The sequence below is a fragment of the Aythya fuligula genome, chromosome 12 (assembly GCF_009819795.1).
Source record: "Aythya fuligula isolate bAytFul2 chromosome 12, bAytFul2.pri, whole genome shotgun sequence".
NCBI lineage: Eukaryota > Metazoa > Chordata > Aves > Anseriformes > Anatidae > Aythya > Aythya fuligula.
In genome coordinates, this window is record NC_045570.1 from 17127866 (window position 1) to 17150341 (window position 22476).

General features: G+C 35.3%; 1 protein-coding gene across 1 annotated transcript in view; it reads left to right on the forward strand.

Moving 5' to 3' along the window:
* The window catches only part of CDH13 (cadherin 13), a 482496-nt gene that overhangs the window by 76463 nt on the left and 383557 nt on the right, over window positions 1-22476 (forward strand). Inside the window, exon 2 of the mRNA XM_032195360.1 lies at window positions 13641-13752. Coding sequence (XP_032051251.1) covers window positions 13641-13752 — 112 coding nt within the window. The remainder of the gene's footprint in view (window positions 1-13640; window positions 13753-22476) is intronic.

A 22476-nucleotide genomic window follows, 5' to 3' on the forward strand; every position in this document is an offset into this window, starting at 1 on the left:
TTTGCTGTCATCAAGGCACTAACAAGTGCAAAATAAAAAGGTAATATTTCAGTATACATGAGCTACTAGAATGACTGTCTAGTTGAGATTCATTTCATCATGTATAAAAGGCAGAGTCCTATGGAAGCTGTGGATGGTGTGTTTGCTTGTCACTTCTTCAGTAATACATAAAGAACATCTGTGAGCACTGGGGCACGGAGAACTAAGAGTTGGGCTTGATTATAATTTTCTACTGAAAAGATCATAATAGCTAATGCTTGACTTGCATATCTATATATGAATGTAGCTATTCAACCTAATTAAAAAATAAAAATCCGACTTTCAAATTTTGAAGCCTTGTTCTTTATAGATCTCTTCTTCCATCTCTCTTGTAAAGCAAACCTCTCTCTTTAGAGGTGGTGAACACATGCAAGAGCAATATAGAAGGAAGTTAATGGTTGTATTCTAGATGTAGCAAATAGATATAGCTTAGATAAATTCTCAATTTTAAATCTATTTTTAACAGCTCAGGTAACAATCTGTGATTTAAAGTGCTGCTTGAAAAATAATTCTTCTTAACAGCAGTGGGAAAGTCTACTAGCTCAGTTTATCACTTCATCTTGATCTATGTGAAGTAACTCAGAGTTGGAAAGGACAGATACTTGATTAACTGGTCCATATACTTATTTGCTTATAAACCAGTGCATTAAAGGTTCCTCCCCAAAATAACTTTGCAGTCTTGCACAATATTGTTGTGAACCTGTATGTGATAGTGTAACTTAGAAATAATTTTGACATGAACATAGTAAGTATCTTACATTAACACTTACTGCTTTTGGATTCTAGTCTGAACCTCACAGTATATTCAGTTTGCAAAGAGAAAAATAGTTTAAGCTATCACTTTTTTAAACAGATAAGCAAAGCAGGGGGAACAACATAAAGCTAAGCACACCTCACGTTTCAGAGACTAAGGCTTTTGACATAATCTTTTATCTCTTGCATGCTCAAAATTGTTACTGATTGTCCCTCAAACAGCCAATATTTGTAAGCATTTATATGGTACTTACTCAAGATTTCAAATCACTTCAAAACACTTATGTAAATGACAGAACCTCCCTGCTAAGTATGTTAATTGTATTGTTTTCATTTACAGATGGGGGAACTTAGGGAGGTTAAGTGGTTTACCCATGGTGTGCACTGAGTTCCTCTGCTGCGTTCCAGGCTAAGAGAATGACTGGGCACACTGGCGCTAAGGAGCAGGTCTAGGACTTTAGCCCAAAGCCTGCTTACACCTTCTTAACTAAAATGCAGTACAAGAATGAGTAAACTACAGGTGAAAGCATTACTAAAGTAAAACAAAGCATCAAATAGACTAATTTGTGGTGCCTTCTGGCTTGCTTTTGGCTTGGTTCCTAATCTTGTTTCTCGCAAGAGAAACTCCTACTGTGCATAGCTGCTTCTTAATAATAGAATATTACTTTACTGATTAATATTTGTGGGGCACTCAGTCTAATTACAGTTTCTCACAGCTTCTTTAATTACAGTAATACGAGGTTTTACTTAAGCAAAATATTTCAAATGAGTTTAGCAATGCTTTACAACTTAATTCTGTACATGGAGCACAGCAGCTCACTAGTGGGAGAGCAGAAAACAGTCCTTCCTGAACCCAGGACACATGTTTTTGAATGATAAGACATGTTAGTATTTTTGTTTCTGAATCCAAAGATGTAATACTGAGGATTTGCAGAAGCTAGGAACTCTGAAACCTCAGCCTGGGGAATAGCTGCAGTGAGCATGATTAACTGTGGATAAAGGGGAGCTCTGTGTAGTGCTATTGAGGATGTCAGTGTTTACTTGTAATTGAAACTGGAGACACAAAATTAAAAACCTGTGATTAGTAAGGCATGCCAATGAAATATGTTTAAGGACTAGCCACTATCCTTTCCAATGAGTGTGCAGAGCAATACGAAGTTATCTTTCTTGGTGAGAAATTTTTCTATTTCTTATATGTGATTTGTGTTAAAAAGTGAAAGCTTAAATATGGAAACAAGCCTTGTGAAGAAATTAGTCACTAATTTTTCCTTCCAGAATGTCACATTTTAAAACAGTGGTTAGACCACATTCATGTTCATTGAATATCCCTGTGGAAAGTACAAAAATACTGGTGTTGGATTTTTGCCATGTGTTCAGTAGTAAATGTAAGCATATCGAATGCACAATATTAGTGAAAGACACTGGGCAATAAAAAAGTAGAGGATTCACTAATAGTGTGATGTCTGTCAGCTGTATTTCTTAGTTTTCCATTTGTATGTCTCCAGTCCTATTTTTCAAACATCACAGCTTAATTTCCTCTCTTGTCAAAGGGCAAAGCTTGAGAGCAGAGGATGTCTGTGACTATTGAGAAAGATATCTTCATTAACCAAAGAGGGGGAGAGAGGAATCCAAACAGGTTTCTATATGCCAGTCCCATGAAAGGAGGAATGACATTTTTAAAGTTACATTTTTAAAGTTGCAATCTGAATTTTCTACTTGATAAACATTAATATTTAGAATAAACTTGAACCAGAACCTGGTGAACACACTATCTGTACTGCAAAGGACCTGAACACTTGCTCAACATGAGGATGAACAAGTGAAATGCTGAGGCAATTAACCCTCACTTTTTTTTGGACTCAAAACTTCTTTTAGACTTTGCTCTTACCCTTGGAAATTATTTTTATTTACTGAAGTAAGTCTGTAGTTTCTAAAATACTTGTTTCATAGTATGTAGTAAGACATATATAACCTTGATTATGAAAGTCTTATAAAATTTTAAAAAGAAATTATGATTCTAATTTTATATAATATTGATGTATTTTGAAGTGTAATGCTTCATACTTTCACTATTAAAAACTGAAATTTTTGTATAGGAGATGAAAAACATTAACATGTAAAATGCTTCTATAATTTAAACTGCCTTATACTCTAGTATAGTCTCCTAGAACTCAGTCCCAAATGTGAAGTGCTGATTTAAATAAATAAATCAGCGTTTAAATAATACAAAATTGTTCAATACAGAACATGATCAGAACCCCAATCATTTTCAAATAGAAGTACCTACACAAAAATTGAAGCAGTTGAATAATTTTAAATTGCTTTATACTGTGCAAGCACAGAACCCCAATCACTTCCAGGCTGAAGCACTTATGAAAAAAAAGTTGAAGTGCTCCAGTAATTTTAAATTGCTATGCACAAGGAAAAGTGCTTTTAAATTATTGGATAGTTGAATTTGTTCTTTAAGACTTCCTATTGTTGTGTACAACTTCAACAGCTCTACTTATACAATCAGACCTTTTGGTGCATTTGACTAAACTTGTAAACAAGTTTAATAACCCCCTATTACAAATACTAATGGTAGGACATTCCATCATCAACTGCATATGCACTGGTGTTGGAATTCTCAATACTTTGGCTACTACATGTAGCTCAAATAAACTAGAAATCCATTTTTTAACTCAACGTCTTTAGCCTAAATCTATGATGAAAAATAGACTTCTGCAGATCCCCTCAATTCTAAATTGCTAGACAATACTACCTGTTCATTTTAGATGAATGTAAAAGCATGTTCTTATGTGATATCTGTCCAGGAATTTTTTGAACAAGGATGTGAATCTGACCTCACAATACTTTTAGTCGTTATATTCACATTAGCATAGATGTGGATCTTGCTTTTGCAGCTTAAGGCAGAGATTCAACTTTTCCCACAAACTTCAGTATGTTTTACGTTTGTTGCTTGTATCTTTTGCTTGTGGCATCTCCTGTAGAACAGATGATAGACTTGGTGAATACAGGTAAATGTAGAACTAAGGAAGATACTCAAAGTGCTGTATACGAGGTTAAATGGGGAGGCTACAATAACATACTGTTTCCTATCTACTGCAGAAACCTAAATTATTGACTTATAGATTTAAAAAGCAAATGTTAGTTTATTGTACACATTTCATTATGGAGTTTGTGGGATACAACCATAGTTATGTTCTTATGTTTCAGGACTGTCAGTTCATGTAAAAAAGAAAAAAAAAAAAAATCACAATGTTCATTTGGGTATACTTATTTTGTCCAGTAGTTCTGTATGGTTGAAATATATTGCAAGTTAACTGTTATATATTCTAGTAGTGTTCATTGATAACTGAACTAAATTCTACAATGAAGAAATAAAAATAAATAGATATTCAGTAGGTTGTTACTAAAGCATTCTCTAGGACTCACCAGATCCCCATGTAGCAGGATTTTCTTTGACTTCCTAATAAGTGTGGGGTCAATAGCTGTATCTTTTGAATAAAAGATTTCATTCAGCTTTTAAATGGCAAGCAATTATAAGAGAGGGGGTTATAGACCAAGGTCTTCGTTTCATATTATTTATGTTCTAATTAATTTACCACCTAGTGAAATTCTTTTTATTTCCTTTTTTTTTTTTTTTTTTTTTTTTAAATTTTTCTCCTCCCTTGACTACTAAGTGTTGATCTTTAACAGTTATCATGTTCCTAGCTGTAATGGGCTTTATTTCTTTGGAAAGGTCATTCGTGATGCAATGTCACTGTTAACACAAGGGAGTCTGTAAGCTTTGGATATTTTGCTTTGTTGTGATGTTCTCAAAAATGTTCAGCTTGCTGTCTCTCCCCTGGGGCATGCTTCCTCTAGAGTCAGAAGAGTTGGTGCAAGTGCTTTTTAGCTTTTCAACTGTATTTTGTTTCATTAAAAATACTCCTCAAGTAACAGCTGGCGCTGCCATATATTTTTTTGTTTGTTTGTTTATTGATTTGTTTTTACCTCTGTATGACTCTGGCAGCTTGGAAATTCATGCTTATTGTAACTAAATGCATAGGCCCTTGATTGATCAAATGAACAGTGATGCAACAAATGGGACCAAACAAATTAAAACATTTTACAAAATAAATTAAAAATTTAAATGGTAGCTAATCTACTACTAATAAAAAGGCATAGGGAATGCCTCGTATTTAGAAAATGAAAATAAAATAACTTGGGAAACATATCATTGAACAAGAAAAATGCAGAAGCATGTAAATAATTTTAATAATCGGCTTAGGAAATGAGTTCTAGGCTGAAATTATGTTAAAGTATACTATAAATCTTCTGCATCTATCAGATAGATAACCCTGTGTTATCTGGGTTATGTTCATACCAGTTTAATGAAAATAGGAAGTGGAGGAGAAGATAGAGACCAAGTTGGCATCATGATGGAAAGAAAGATTCAGGTGCCTAATATTCTAATAAAAAAAAAAAAAAAAAAAAAAAAAAACACAACAGCCATTTGATGTGCAGATAATGTTATGCTGCTACAGACTGCCTATAGCTTGTGGTTTTACAGAACGTATTGTCCTCTTCCCAGAATCATAGAATATTCTGAGTTGCAAGGGACCCACAAGAATCATCAAGTCCAACTCCTCCTTAAGACACAATCAGTTGACAGGTTTGCATTGGGGTCCTTGCATTGTAGCTATTTTTCAATTTTTATTATGGACGTTGAACTCTATTTTTTTTTTTTTTTTTTTTTTTTTTTTTTTTCTCCAATACCCTTGATGGAATCAAGGGATTTACTTGAAAGTATTCATTTTTAAAAAATGTTATGTTTGCAACTGTGTGGGAGAAGGTCAAAAAATGTTCACCAAATGTTTTCTTGAAGCTGAAAAAGCAGACATTTTCACTTTCTCATACCTTATTTTATTTTTTAAGTTAACAGTTCTGAGGGTTGGTTCTTGCTGTCATAATGTTTCAAGGTAACAGCACCATGCATGTACTTATTGCACAAATCCACGCTATTCTCTGAAAGATTGTTTTTAGCAAGTTCATTTTTGGTTTTAGCTTACCAGTGCAAAAGACAGATATTCAATGTTACAGTAAGTTCAGTTTTGTGGTGTAATAATAATTGCTTTATTTTTATAACTTTGTGGACTATAAAGAGAACAATGGATGGAAGGTTGTACTTTTTTGATAATGATCACACTGTTGGGAAATTAAACCTTAATCATGTTCCTTATAGGTTCTAAACATTCTAACAAAACAAAACAACATCAACAAAAACCAACAGTATCTGCTATAAGAAGTATATGATTATATTTTTTTCTCTAATGGCTTTTACCACATCAGCATTCTCCTGTATGGAATAATGACTTTGCCCTGTGCAACTGCATGTGAAGGGTTATAAATATGTTTTTTTAAAAATCCTTAATTTATTTCATTTTTTTAAAACAGAGATTGATATTTTCATTCATCTAAGTGTTTCATGAAGTCATTACTGCTGGAAAATAGGATCAACCTGTTTACTTCATTAGGTGATAAATAACTAAAATGTTCAGCATAAACCAGTCTTTGTACAGGTTATTGTTTTAATGCAGTTTAGGTTTCGGTAATTCCATATCTTGCAGTATAACCAGAACAGAACTTTGACTTTCAATGTTTCTTCTTTATGCCTCTTTCACTAGTGCAGAAGTGCTATTGAATGGCTCATTTGCATTATTCTGTGCCCTGTAAAATGAATTTATTATGCAGCTTCTGTAAATAGGCTAACCAGTTGTAATCTCATTCTAGTGTTGTAAGGGTTTCAGAAAAATGTGATTACTCTTTTCATAACGCCTAAAAATAAACAAACAAAAAAACCTTGGGGCCCAACCCATTCTTTTGTCTGAAGGGTTCTATTTGTTAAATGGTGTCATTAATCATGATGGGTAGGTATTTACTTGGTAAATAATTGAGTAATTAAAAATATTATTCACTTTGAGCACAAATAACACATTTTGGCCTCTGTTACTAATCATTAAAGTATTTAATGAACTGGGATGATAGTTATTGCCAGACTTACAAAAATCCAAGCGATGTTCAGAGATGTCTATACAGATGAAACAGCAAGTTTATCCTGCAGTCTGAGCCATGTGGATACAATCTTTCTTGAGCTGGAGACCATTTTCTCACAGCAAATCCTGAGTCTCAGCTAATAAGCTCTATTGAGAGGGAAAGTTAAGCCTGGGCTCTGTGCTGTAAGATACATGCCATCTGTGAGCAGAGCTGGTTCCCATCTGGCCAGAAAGGGCATAGGTTTAACAATGCACGAGGGTTTGCATCTGTATTTGTATTTCATAAAGATTAATCCTGATTCTGTTTGTAAAAGCCTCTTAACATTGTTGTAGCTAAATGGAAGCAATACCTCCACTGATGTCAAAATTTTCAGCTCTTTTGTTTGTTAATTTTTAGAATGATTGTGATCCATAAGAATGACAAGACTTCTTTAAAAGGGAGAAGTGGAATATTAGGGAGCATTAGGCAACATATTTAAGGCTTAAGGAAATATGAACGTTGCTTACCAGGCCTTGGAGAGCCCTCATCTGGAATTTTGCACATATGCAAACGTGAGCAGGCACAATGAAAAGTTACTGAGATGATCAAAGGAATGCACAGTTCCTATAGGATCAGAATAAAAAAAAATTGGTTTGGCTAGCCTAACGAGTTGAAGACTTACAGAGGAAAAAAAGGTTAATTAAGTTATGAAACAAAAATTGGTACAGGAATAAATGGCTATAAATTGACCATGAACATATTTATTCTGGAAGCTATGAAATGCTTATCAGAATGAGGGGCCAGAACTGTGGAACACAAGAAGAATCAAATGATCTGGCCAGGAGACTATGCTATGCCTTCATGCCACAGATGAAAACTAGAGATGGTTCTTTATACACAGACCCAAATTATATAGGCCTATATATGTGTTTTGTTTAGTTTTTGTTTGTTTAGTTTTTGTTTGTTTAAATTAAAGCTTGCTCTTGAGTAGTGCTAGCTCATGTTTTGATGCAAGTTGTAATAGTAAGGACTCCAGTGTAAGAAAACACCTGTGCATTCAGTATGGCTGCAATGACACTGGTACAACCCCTGGCTGAGCTATGCTTCTCAGTGACCTCTGGCTTCGGAGTGTGTTGGCTGTGTTCACAGCATGGAGGTGTGTTCAAGTGTGCCTGAACCTCAGAAGAAACTTAATATAAAATGTTCTTGGTCCCCCACCCCAGCTCAACAGGACAAAATGACTGTGATGCATCTTTGAGCTCTAGGCACTTCCTGGCAGCTTTGTTTACCCAAGTATAATTCCATGGTGGTATGCCATCTTCCTCCTCATTCTGGCCCTTCCTTTCAGAAGGAAAGTAGCTGTCTGTTCAGACAATAGTGCTGGCAAATTACTTCTCAAATAACTTAAATTAACAAGATTTCCAGTGTCATGGAAGATGCACACTTTTTATCGAATTTGTGATAAAATGCTCGTAATAAACATACGTTCACAAGGAAAGTGCTCGTAAAAAGAAAGTTCTTGTGCTAGATACTCTCACAAAAGAGTTTGTCATATTTTGTTTCTAGTTAATGGATGCCTACCACAGTCACACCACTTAGTGACAGGAGAACTGAATTCATTTCAGCCAATAAAGTAATTCTAATTTGCATTTTCATAGCCCACCCTTCAGTACTCCAAGTGTGACTTTCATTTTTAGGATGGAGCTATGCAGTAAATGGATATGTAGGCCCTTTAAAAGGATATTTATCATCCTTGAAGAATCTTAGTGCCAAATCTTAATAGCATTTCTTACAAAAATGACTTGAATTCACTATCAGATTTAAAGGTAGAGATTGTGAATACTTTTTTTCTGAGACCCTTTTCAGATAAAAAGAAGAGGTTAAAGCCTGAAACAGTGAAAACTTTCCTTCCATAGTGAAAATATTGAATAAAAAATATCACCAAACCTTTGTGCTCTAGAAATCAAATTATTGCAAAATAGCTATTTTATTCAATTTAGTCACTTTCGGAGATAAATAATTCGGCATACCTTGATATAATATATATAAAACAACCTTTAATAATTATGCAAATAAGAGGAAAAGTTATTCAGGCTTTCGAGCTTTTCCCTGTGCCAACTGATGTTAAAAAGTACCAGAAGACAAGGAGTACTTCATGTCCAGTCTGTATGTGATTTGAAGAAACGATTGCCTCAGGATCTACTGGCACTCTAATTGGAGTCATAATGCAGAATAAGAACCTTACTTAAAGCAGTGCTCTTTTTAGCTGTTTAAGTATCCCTCTGTTAATTTCATTTAAATAGCTCCCTCATGTAAATCATGAGTAAAATCATGAAATCAGTGAATAGCTCTTACTGACTTCAGTAGGAAAGGATTTCATCATCTCTTTGCAAATCACTGCAATTGTGTGCATCTTAATTATTTTTTCTTCTCTGACAGCTGCCTCCTCATCCATTTTTGGGGGGTCTAATATTGCAGCACCTGAAGATAGAAAGGATTTTAAGATCCAGAGTTCTCAATCTCCATGATAAAAAATAGTTTTTCATGTGCAATTTAATTTGGTGTTGGAGGTTCTCATTATTCAGATTACTTTTTCCTCTAGGTGCTCAGCTCTTAGGATCACTATTTTATATGGAAATCTCAGGTTGTCATACGGAAAAAAAAAAAAAAAAAAAAAAAAATCTAGTACTCATGCTTCCAGAGAAAAGCTCAGGTGCATACATTTTCATATACTTTTACAAGTAAAAAAGTACAAATAAATTCTATCCCTACTTTCCCATCAAACTGCCCACCCCCCCCATCCCCCTCCAAGAAAATAAATCTAATTTCTAAAGAAATTACTCTTTAACTGGGGGCCTTTTGAAATGATGGGTGGAAATGTTCAAGATAGGTGTCATATCGATTTTAACTCCTTTGTGGATTTTTATATTAACTTATTTTTTTAATTTTTGCATTTAAAGTTACTTTCCTGAAGTCAAAAGTAGAATGCGTTCTTATAGAATACTGCTTCATGAAATGAGATCTGTTTGCATTTGTTTGTAAAACTCATTGCTGGGCAGATGGTTTTCACAGGTGTCTGCACCAGTTACATCTCTGTTTAAATAAAACCTGGCACTAGAATGAATTTAACACTGTAGGAATATATGTGAAATGTAATTAATATTCTGAAGGTTACATTTTTAATAATAGAAAGTTGATTTAATGCAAGTAGGGCTAATGAAGGTGTGAGAGTTTTTACAGTTAAAGGTGAGCGAATTCACTTTGAGAGTGGCCAATCAAATCTGAATGGAGTTGCTTCATACATTGTTCTCTTAGGCTCTCCCAGATTCATTTGAAATTTTGGGGAAGGTCATTACAAAGATTAACTTTCCATCACTACAGAGGTAAGGAACTCTGGGTTTTGAGATGCAGCATTGCCCAAAGGTACTTTAACGTCAGGGGCTTTATTAATCTCCATTGCGGCATGGTATAAAATTGCAGTCCTCTTCTGATTTTTTAACCCATGTTCTATGGGAGCAGCTTTCAGTGCAAATGTTGAGGTCAGTAAGGTCAGAAACATGTGCCTGCTGCTTTATTAACTACCAAAAAAATATAATAATAAAGGTGTTTCTTAGGCTTGATATCTCATCAGATGCGTAGTTCTAGCCCAGTGTCCAAACTTTCACAGGAGTTATCTGAACTAGTGACATTTCCTTATAGTGACTGGTAATAAATTCAGAAAGTCAAATAGTCAGGATATTAAAAACGAGTCTTCACTCTGTACATTTCTGAAAAACATTAGGTTATAAAAAAAATTTGGATTCTGCTTGTCAGTGAATAGAGGCGTTTCAGGTCTGAGTGGTCAAAACTCCTTGGTTTGCTTCTCAGGCTTTTTCATGTGCAAATTTTGTTGCTTAATGGTCATGTTCTTTCAAGAATGCAGCTTTTTTTCTTAGCAGTGGGTGAAGGATCCTTTTGTACTAATTGCCCAGTACATATTTAAGTACATGTGAAAAATGTTTATATACTCCAAATTCTATGTATATGACACTTTAAACATTACTTTCAGTGTATTTAGCTGAGCTCTTTCTCTAGGTAGCTATCAGCCCACAAACACTTCCATTGTGTTAAAAAAAAAATATGAAATCTACATGGTGATAAATTCAGAATGTGTTCCACTTTGAACAATATTCTCTTTGCCTCCAATGTAAATCTGTGCTTGGTTTTTCTTTTCAAGATATTTTTAAAGACTTTTTCTCACAATACGAAGAAACTTAAAAGAAATTAACATGATAGACATTTAGTTCTATAGAAGAAGTTTCTTCATAAGAGAAGTAAATTAGAAGAATGCTTGTGCTTCTAAAAGATAATTAATTAAAAACTCTCCGTGTGGTGGCAAATCTAATGTCTTGTTTGACATGTTGAGAAAAAAGTGCTTGGAATTGCACAAGTAGAATAAAATGTTCCATTTCACAGCAAGGCCAAGCCTGAGTCTTGTAATTATTTCAAAGGGAGTAAAGGTCATTTTCTATTTGCTACATCAGTATTATGTGAAGCTTCTGTACCAGGCTTACAGAAGTTCACTCATGACCTATTTAGATTGCCCAGATTTCAAAGTCAACTTATACTGTCACAAATCTGATAAAATAGACGTATTCTCTTCTTGAAGAGAACTGACATAGATGATGTTCAGAGCAGGCTTTTCATTTATAGTTCTATAAGACAAGAGTTTCAACTTTAAGACTTCAGATGCTGGGAGATCACAATATGATTTGCCTCTTATTTGATGCATTAGTCCTTTAGGGGAAGAATTAGGTTCGTAGTTAAATTTCAGCATAGTTTGCTTGACTGTATTTTTGCGCATATTCATTTTGTAATAGCATGAGTCAGAGACAAGTATTTTAAAAATACATCTGTGTAGTGAAAATATATGCAGAAAATACACGTTTAAATCTCACTAATGTGTGCATTTGACCACTTAAGTACATACCAGGATATTTTTGATGATAGGTAATCAAGATTCGTACACAATTTTGAGGGGAGGCTCTGAGTACATTTGTGTTTACAGATACCTTGTACTGGACGACTGAAGGGGAACACAGTTCAATTCTCAACCTCTGTAGACTGCAGAATCTCCAATAAAATCAATATATCAGTCTCAATAACTGAATGAGGGATTAGTCACTCTGCTTTTTCAAGGTTTTGTAAGAAAGGCAGCAGTTACATGGACATATAAAAGTGAATAATAGTCGAGCGTATTGCACCTTGCTTCATGTATTACTACTTTAAGTCTTTCTTTTATTTCTTGGTTAATCCCTCAAAGGGATAAATGTAGCAGAGGTCAGGGAGGAAAGGAAAGGTGTCTATCTGCTGCATTTGAATACTACCAGCTTAATTGTCATGAAATAGTCTGGCTATTTCTCAGTCTGTAGCACTTTTAGCCAAGCTTTTATAGCATATGTCAGTGACATGAAACAAATGATCCAATGCTTGGTTTCAGTAAGGAGAACTAATGCTGACCAGGTTAGGTACTGTTGCCTTTGATTTCTATAAATGGGATCATGTGAAACTTGGTGAGTGTGAAGTGCATGAAGAGAGTGAGCAGGAAATGTATTGCTCTGTTTAAGTGAATGGATTACAAGTGGTGCAGGTATGAGGGAAACATACAGATGTTAAAAACTTTGCAGGGCATCTTTGTAGGATTAGAATCAGTTTACCTAGACAGCAATGTTGTGGAGGTAGAACCATGAAATGTGGCTTTCAGGGCCACCACATTATCCTGACCTTCTTTACCTTGGTCATTATGGGTGTCCCATCTCTTTGATTTTTTTTGGATGTCCAACAAGAAGCACATTAGCCACAACAATTTTGAGATCATAGTGCTGTGTACACCAGGTTAAGGCCAGGATTTGAAAACCACCTTTGGAGGTTCTGAAGCAGAAACTACTTTTGAAAATGAGGCTATGTTTATATTAGTTGAAAAATAAAGATTTGTGTTTTCTTACTCTCTTGAACTTTTCTCCTTTTGCCTTTCTCTTTAACCTCTTAAACTACTTAGTATATTTTTCCTGCTGCCTCTTTCTCAGGTGTTCTTGCCCCTGTGCTCTCATTTAAAAACTGCCAGGAAAAATAGCACTTCAGATTGTTTTTTGTACTCAGGGATAGAACACAAACCTTCAGAGACTGAGATTGGCATTATACCTGTTTCCAACAAATCTTATTTAGCTTTTAAGCTCCCTCCTTTGTCAAGGTGTTCCTGTGGTGACAAAGAAGTTTGGTGACTATATAATAAGAGTAATACAAATTGTATTTAACTTTAATCTTTAGATCCATCTCCAATATGATGCACACATTTAATATTCAGTCTTCCCTTGGTGTAAAGAAGTTTTTGATTATGAGGAAAATAAATTAAATGTGACTCGAGGAAAAAAAAAGAAAATAATCAGTTTACATTCAATTATTTAAATCAACTTAAAAGTGCTTAGTTTAAGCATGTATGTAAACTGAACTGGGTTCAATTGTGTTGTTAAGAGCAGCCTAAAAGCATCCTATGTCTTCATAAAGACAAATAATATCCTTTATTCATCATCTGGACTGAGAACCTAGCCCTCAAAGTTACTGTTTTGTAATCTCCGTGCCAGCGCACACATATAAAAGCAAAAGCTTACATGAAAATTATGTTTAGCAAGGTTTGAAGGGGGAAGTGTGATGTGATGGATATTTTGTTTTATGAATGTGGAGCCCAATATTTGGTTTTATGAGCACTGAGCCCAAATCCAGTATCATTCCCAGAAGCTAACATGATGGATGAGTGAGTGGATGTTCAAAGTCCATTTCCTTTGTTTCTTCAGGTTCTGCTGCTTGCATGTGCAGAAGATTTAGAATGCATCCCTGGATTCCAGCAAAAGGTTTTTTATATTGAACAGCCATTTGAATTCACAGAGGACCAGCCAGTTCTGAACCGTATGTTATTTTCATATATTACTCTTGTGCAGAAATCAGAATTGCCTATATGTTCGTGTCACTCCTGCCATTTATCAGAAAGCTTTTTATTGTACGTAGGGTGTTGAATATTGCCATGATTCTACCTGTGCGCCCCTGCATTAATCCCATATCTCTAGAGAGTTTACTTGGTTTAATGTATTAGAGATGACAAAATACTATATATACATAAATTTAGGATAATATGAATGTTGTGAAAACTTTAAATCATCCACTTTTTGAAAAGTAAATTTCCTTGGAAATTTTTACAGTTTTTCCTATAATATTGGCAATTGCTTGGAAATGTCACTAGTAATTCCTCTCTGCAAATCAGGTTTAGAAGCTTGTATCTTAGAATTCAACCTCTCTTCAAAGCCAGTGTAAGTCCAATCCTTTCCATGAAATTCAGAAGACTGGATCATGCTTAAGGTCATCAGTGACAGAAACTTTTTACTACATGTATTGTACAAATGGATTATTCAATAATACTTCCAATGCCCAGGTGTCACATCCAAGCTGCTGCTGTATGCTTAAAGCATTAGCTAAAGGAGACTTAACTGTCTTTGAGTCCTGGTTTTAGTTCCTTCAAATATTTTTTTTATAAGCAAGTCATACAACTTGTTCATTTCTGTGGCTTTGGGACATTGCTGTCATTTTCATAACTTTTAAACGCATCCACATTTGCACATGATATGTATGTTACTAATAGTTCCTTAGTTATGCTTGGTTGCTTGCTGCTAAATCATGAATATTTCTAGATATGCCATGTGAGATAGCAGTACTACTATCTAAATACAGTATATAGATCATATAAGGCAGCGCATAGTGACAGTCTAGTGAAACCAAGACATGCAAAGCTATGTTACTCATTAAATGTATGTTTCCCATCTCGGTTGCCTCCAGATACTATTACAACATATTGATATATGTGCACTGTTATGCTTGTTTGGAATAAGGTACAATATATTTGCATACGGATTTTAAAATACCACTAAATTTAAAACAAAACCAAAACAGAAATGCTATTCAGAACTGTAAGATTATACAGTTTAGAAGACAGATTTCAAACTTCCAATTTCTTTAGGTAATTTTGCTCTAAATTGTTAACTCCCAAGATTGCTTTCAGGCATTGATAAACGTGGTTTGATTGGATTTAAACATTCCTACATTGTTAAAATAAAAATTTGTAGATTGCATTTAATCATAGATTCAGAGAACGGTTGAATAGAATCCCCAGCTCTCCCAGGTGGAGAGGGAGAGGTGTTCCATAGGAGCTCTTTATAGGAGAAGTGCTCCAGCCCTATGATCATACTCATGGCCTTTCTCTGGACCAGCTTTACCAGGTTCATGTCTTTCCTGTGCTGATGCTGCCAGTAAGCCTCCAATGCTGAAAACTTATGCAAGGAAAAACAATATTAACTAGTTAGTGTTAACCTGAATGAAAATAACCTTTGTTGTATTCTTTATTTGCTTCTGAATTTTGAGGCTGTTGCATGTCTGGCCAGATCTCCTGCTGATTTGGGCTTGCTCTGCTAAACATGTAAAGGATAAATTAACTAAGCCAGTGTTGACTGGTCAGCTCTGTGGTGAATCAGCAAACTGCACTGGTGTGAAACTGGCAAGTTAATTAAGATGCCATCATTAAAGTAAGAAGGAAAGAACAGGAGGAGATCTAGAAATGCCTGGAAACAATCTTGGAAATTAAATTATTTTAATAAGCAGACACTAAATTGGCCTAATATGTAATGTTCAACAAAGGCAGATTGTCGATGCATGATTCTAGTTAATTCAATCACTTGTAAATAGTATGTCCTTCATGCAGTGGTATTAAACCTCTGCACAGTTTCTTCATTTTAGCTGTCAACAGAATTGATATTTTTAATTGTCTGTTTGAATACACTTTGCATGCTCTTGCATCTTTTTATACCCATTACCCAAGAGCAGCATAATTTAGCGGTTGCATTGGAATGTGAGGCTTTCCAGGGCTATGTAAATTAATAGAGTGAATATGCAAAGCAGGTCTATAGCAGTGATTGCTTTTGTAGTCAATAAGGAAAGGAAAGGATCTTCTTAATTCTTTTCTGAAGTGCTATAAAAGTCTTTTTTTTTTTTCTTTCTTTTTTTTTTTTTTTTTTTTCCAAATTAAGCAAGGACCTACTGTACAGTTCATTGTCAGCATCTTCCTAGCAATTTGATATAGGTTATGGCAGGTTTTTATGTATTTATTACTTTTAAATATGGCAATATTAATTATATTTTATGTTTACTGGTGGGAGGATAAACCCAAAGCAAGGGTACAGAATTTTATCTTTTCTTATTTTCACTTGTACTGATTCTTACCAAAACCAATGTATAAGCTGACTGTAACAGATATATATCAGCCCGGTTGTGTATGCATGCCTTCCTTCCCATTAATTTCACTGGGCTCCTATTGCTATTTGTTATCTTTTATCCCATTGTTCTCAGATTGAACTGCTTTTTTATTGATTTATCATTACATCTCACTTAACAGCACCCTCTAGCATTACTCAGACAATTCATTATCCTAATTTCGTTTGTTGTATTTTACGATGGACATTTTCTTTTCCTCATCAGACCACCTTCTGTCCATGTCCCTTGTGTTTTCTATGACCACACACAAAACCAAGCACTTCTCACCTGCTTGTGAACTGCCCAGTTCTTTTCCCCCAGTGCCACCTTCTTAAAACCAGATGGTCCCTTGATGTGTTAGGAGAGGATTCATACAGTCACTCTCTGGAAATACGGAAGAGTCTTTCCACATAACTGTTGCTTTAACAGGCAATAACATTACTGGATTTTTCTTCTTTGTAGCTCTTTTAGTTTATACCTACGACTGTCTTCTGCAATTAAATAGAGGAGATCACAAAGATTGTTAGGTTCTTGATAAGGTGATAATTGACAGCATTAATTGCAGGTTTTACCTTTCTGAAACATTTGTGGCCATCAATATACTTTCTCATCAGCAAGCTTGTCTTCAGCAATGCTGACAGGTCACGGGTAGTGACAATGCTCTGTCATGGCAGGCTGATAGAAAGTTCCTAATCAGACCTATCAAACGTGGAAATGTAACCGTGTTACATTAATCATGTTTATACTTAACATACATGTGTCTGGGCTTTTGGGGGTACTTTTAATTGACAATAAATCAAATAATACACTTGAAAAATTGAGGCAATTAACATAAGGCATTAGGTGATGTGTTGTGCATACTAAACTGGGGAATACATTGTCAGTGATTTAAATGTCAAAACAAAAGAATTTTTGACCCTTACTTGAAAAGCTTTAATTTGGATGTTAATTAATGGCTGACCTCTTCTGTCTCTTACATGATAGATTGCATGTTTCAGAGCTTGAGCTGTTTCAAGATCACAGCTTTGTCTGTTTGCATTTGTGTGCTTTTTCATTCTGTGGATTTGAACAAAGACATTTCTATTCAGTCATAGAAAATCTTTATTTACTCATATGGTGGGAAATACATTAGTCTGCTTATCATTAATACTTGAAGGCTGAATACTTGAATACTTTGCTGTTTAGCAAGGCTGAAGCCTCCAACAGATTTCCCTTGTTTGAATTGAGTAATGCCTGTGGAAGAGATCAGAGAAGACCATTCCTACTGTTACAACATCAGGTGTGTACATGGATCATAGCGCTGATCATGCTCACATCGAAACATTTCATACAGATTCTCAGATAAATAGATGAGGGCTGTGTGAGATCTGTGATTTATCACATCCACTATTCCCACTGTTTACTGTGCCATTTGACTTTACAGACAGTGTGAACCGGTTGCAGAAATAGTCTATTGATATTACATTGTTACTCTCTATTTACTCTGATCCATACAGTTATCACATTTTTCATCTCCCCTGCTTCACTTTTTCTGCAACTTGTATAGAGCCAATGTTGGCAGCCTAATTCAATATACTGTAATTTGCCAGATTCTCTACAGAGTTTTAACATGAGGTTTTTACACGAGAGTTGGCTCTTCACTCTGAACATGCCAGGTTTTAGGTAATTAGAACTAAAGGTGGTAGTTGCAGCTTGCAAAATGACAAGTTTGAGTGAGGTAAGGTTTTTGGCTTAGTAATTTAATGCAGGCAAAACTGTCTAGACTTTTGGGAAACAATCAGGTGTGTGTGTGTGTATATATATATATATATATATATATATATATATATATCTCTGTAGCATGTCTTGTACTTCTTTACAAAATGTTGAAAAATAATTCTTGTGCTGGACGTGCGTTAGCAGGTTCTATAGTAATATGCCTGTCAACCTTTCTAACCAGAAAGCCAAATGTTGTTTGTACTCCAAAATGCATCTCAATGTGCGTGTGGCAATGCATAGAACTTGAATACCAGAGCCTCACTTGAATGCATGATTAAGTCCAGGCTTCTGGGACTCAGTGTTATGCCATGTGGATGGAAATATTAGTCAGGATTTGAAGCCAGACATTAGGGATATCCCTTAATCATGCTGTTCCCCTTTAAATAGCTGCAGGAAGCCAAGTTCCTGTTACCAAAATTTCAGTATTGCCAAACTCTTACACAAACATAATGAGAAATTTTTCTGCGTAAGTACTGCAAATAGGTATTGTTATTGTAAGAGTATTAATATAGAACACCTTGGGAATGTTTCTGAATAGATGCATGCAGAGCAATGTTTCAACTTAACACCATCATCTCTTATACTCCTTTCACACATGACTAAAGCAAAAACAATTTAAAATCAAACAAACAAAACAAAATGGGTGACCAGAGAGTTGCCTTCCAAACAGTACTTGTCAGCTTATGAACAGGATCTGAAGGTTATTGTTTCAAAAATATACTTTGATTTTTATGCATATACATTTAATTAAACTATTTTTTTTTCTTGCAAGAGGGTAAGATATTAGATGACAACGTGGAAAAAATAATTAGTCTCTGAGAAATGTCTTCCATGCTAAGTCAAAATCTCAAATGGATGTAGTCTGCTCTAGAAGAGTGATGGAGGAAAAGACATATGTGTTGGTGAAACCTCCTCTTGCCATTATCAAGTCTTTATCATTATTCCAAGGTAGAGAAAATGAAAAACTAAACCCAGAAAAAGTCTTGTCTGTTTTGGTCAGAAAAGCCATGTAACCCTGGGTTTAAAAAAAAATAAAGGGGGGGGGGGGGGGGGGGGGAGGGCGGGAGGTGTTTACAGTAATGCTTTATTAACTGCACTTATATTTGGAAGGTAAAAGTAGCAGATTACTTGGTTTGAGATCAGATTTGCTTATTTATTTATTTATTTTCATGCAGATTTTCCATGAATTGCAGAGAATACTTTTTGAAATATGTGTCTGCTTTGGTTGGCTGAAGCAAGCCAGCTGTTCTTCTAATAATCTAAATCAATGACCAACTGCTCAGTATTAGCAGGATGGGTCCATTGCTCAGAGCAGTGCAAACCCTGTATTAATAATGTCCCTAGGTGCTTTAATGGAAGACTTTTTCTGTTCGATTCCAGTTGGCACTTCCAAAACAAAAATTACATTAACTAAATTATCGCTCCCTAACCAAAAAACAATGCAGGCCAAGAGGCAGCCTCGTTCAGCTGTATGAACATGCTGGAAGGCTAAAATCTTCTAACGAAATGTAAGTATCTTGGCATAACGCAGCAAGCAAGTAGTCTGACATGAAATGCTGCTCAGGGCTGACAAAATTCATCAGGTCAATCCTCCTGAGGAAATGAGGGGTAGGGATGTGTGACATCTGGACATTGGAGCTGGGGTTGTGCTTCATCTTCAGCATCAGCCCATCTTTATCAGGAGGATGCTGCTTGCATCTGACAAACAGACATAGCATGAATGATTGCATGCTGAAATGTTCCTGCTCTTCTGTTTTAATTAGCTTCATATTTCCACAAACTGCATTTCTGACAGCTTTAAATTTGAGCATCTTAGAAAAGCACCATGCAAAAGATGGCTAACCTGTTCCATTGTGCTTCAAAGTGCAGTGTGAACACTTGGCAAGAATTAATGGAAGTAAGAGAGGTTAAATCTTTCTTTAAACATAGAATCCTATTTAAGTTAATCATATCTTAAAGCATGCAAGTATTCTTGAAAATGATTGCAGACATATTTCATGATTAATTTTAGTTTTTAGAATTTCTCTCTGCTAATCCAAATCAAATGATAACTTTTGTATTGTGATTATGCTCAGGCTTCAACTTGCAGTTTTTCTTTCCCTTTGACTATTTAAAGCAGTCTTTCCTTGACAGAGCAATCTGTCTGCACATGTTGGCTACTGTCTGCTTTAATGGATGCATCTCCTTTTTACATACCTTTTCTGTGGCATGTGGTCTCTCCATCTCTGTCTCTCTCTAAGTAACATTGGCAATAAACTCATGAAGTCTTTCAGAAATTTATTAGATTGAGTGCTTTATTTATTTATTTATTTTAGCTGGAGGCTGGTGGTTTTGATTTTGTCTTCTGTCTCAGTTCTGCTTAACCACCAGAACATTTTCTCTAGATAAGAGAAAGGAACTTTTTATGGATTGATCCTGAAAACTGTGGTCATTTTGGAGTGATTTTGTGTGCATGTTTGTATGCCTGGTACTGACTACTTCTTACTGGGCAGACAAGTACAGCTGTAGATAGTGGAGTAAGTGCATGTCATGTTCTGTGCTCTGAATATTAATTAAAGTGTTTGCTGGTAGGATTTACTGAAATAAGAAATTGCCTTAAGAAAGCCAGACTGAAAGTGATCAAAAATCTGAAATTCCTGTAGCAAAGAATCCTTTTTTAAAAAAGGTGGAAATAAAACTGGGAGCACTGGGAGGGCCTAAAAGATAATGCCTTTAGAAATCTGGGATGCTGCTCTTTAGACAGGGGCTCTGCTTTCAATATTAGCTTGGATTGTTTCCTCTCTAAAAATGAGTGCCACTTTCTCTCTCTCTCAAGAACTGAGGTGCTTTTAAAGAGAGCAGCACAACAGAGGTAACACTAAAGCAGTTTACAGGTAGCAGACAGCAAAAGGGAAATTCTGCACTGAAGTTGTAGCAACCGTCAGTATGTATTTGACATATTTGCAAAATGCTTGCTAGCAAGTTCCAGAACTAAAAGTATGTCAGATTGAAGTAAATGATAATTGACCTAATTGATGTATGGCACCATTCTGTAACCAGGAGTTCAGGTTTAGTTTTCTGAAGGGCAAATTGCAATTCACTCTTATATTCCTTTTCATCAGCTGTGATCCTCCTTTCAGCAGGATCTAGGTTTATATTACAGGCTGTTGTCCTGTCTGACAATTTTGGCCAAAATACTGCAGAGGAGATTATATAAAAAAAAAAAAAACGTTGCTTTTTTATTTCCTTTTTTTTTTTTTTTTTTTTTTTTTTAATATATTCTGTAACTAGAATCTATGTACATGTATATTCTCTGCCTACCATACTGATAAGAAGTGTTGTTTGTAGAAAACATTCAGGCACGTGGATTTTGTTTAACTTCTTTTGTGTGGTAGTGAACTAGTGGCAACAGAAAACATGCTGGTGTGCTAGAAAACCAAAGTGCTTGGTTTACAAGTAGGAATCCTGCAGGCTTTATTTAGCTGGAATTTTAATTACAGTGCCAGCTCTCAACTCCTACAATAAAACAGTAGGGAGACCACTATAATTTGACCTCTTACATTAACATTAACACCAACCTATACAAAAATATAGCTTCAACTTTGAAGAATATATACAGTGGGAGGTAAATTGAAGGAATTCAAGGAACTATAAAGAAAAAAATTCTTCAGATAATGTTTATTTTCCAGAAGTAAAAGTGTGGCCACCAATGCAATGTTGGTGTGCTTGGCTCCCTGTACCCACTTTCTGGTACTCAAAAGCAACTTAAAAACTAAAAAACAAAAATAAAATAAAATAAAAAACCCTGCACTGTTGACTGAAAGGTAGGAGAAGTGTTTTCAGTTTTACCACATCTCGGGCATTGCAGTCCTTCTGCCAGGTTCAGAATAAAGGATGCTACATAAACTATGGAGAAAATGTTGATGTATTGATGACAAAGCCTTCATGTTTCCACAGGAAACTTAATTCAGGAAACTTCAGGTGCCCACTCCTGAATTGCTTCTTTTCACTCTTCTGTCTGCTGTCCCTCACCGTATGGTTCAGAGGGGAGTAAGAGCAGTCAGCATTTGTGGATTACACACTGGGCCAAGTGCTCCATCCTGCTGAGTCTCAAAAGAGCAAGGTGGGGTGGGAAGCAGGAACGGACACCCTGTGCAAGGCTTGCATGGGACAGTTGATGCCACTGTACTGCTGGAATGTGAAATGGGGAATTTTACACTAGCCTCTGCAGAAGAATATCATTTTTGACCAGTGGAATAGAACACCATGAACAGTCACAAGTATGTATGAATTTTGGGTTAATTTTAGCTACAATAGTCCATGAGTTTTGGCATGACAGCTCATTATATATTTTGGAGATTTTGTCATTGTAGAAAGGTGCTTAAGAATATTTTCCAGGTTTCCTTTGTCTTTTAATACCATTCAGAGCATCATTCAGTCAACTTTAGCTCCTTTTCATGGAACTGAATTGAAGCTGTAAACATAAGAATACTTTAAATGAGTGTTTTTAATGTTCCAGTAATGTTCCAGATTTGAATGTCAAGATTAGAAGTTGCTTTTATGTGACCTAAAATATTTTTGTTTTCATTGCCTACGGTT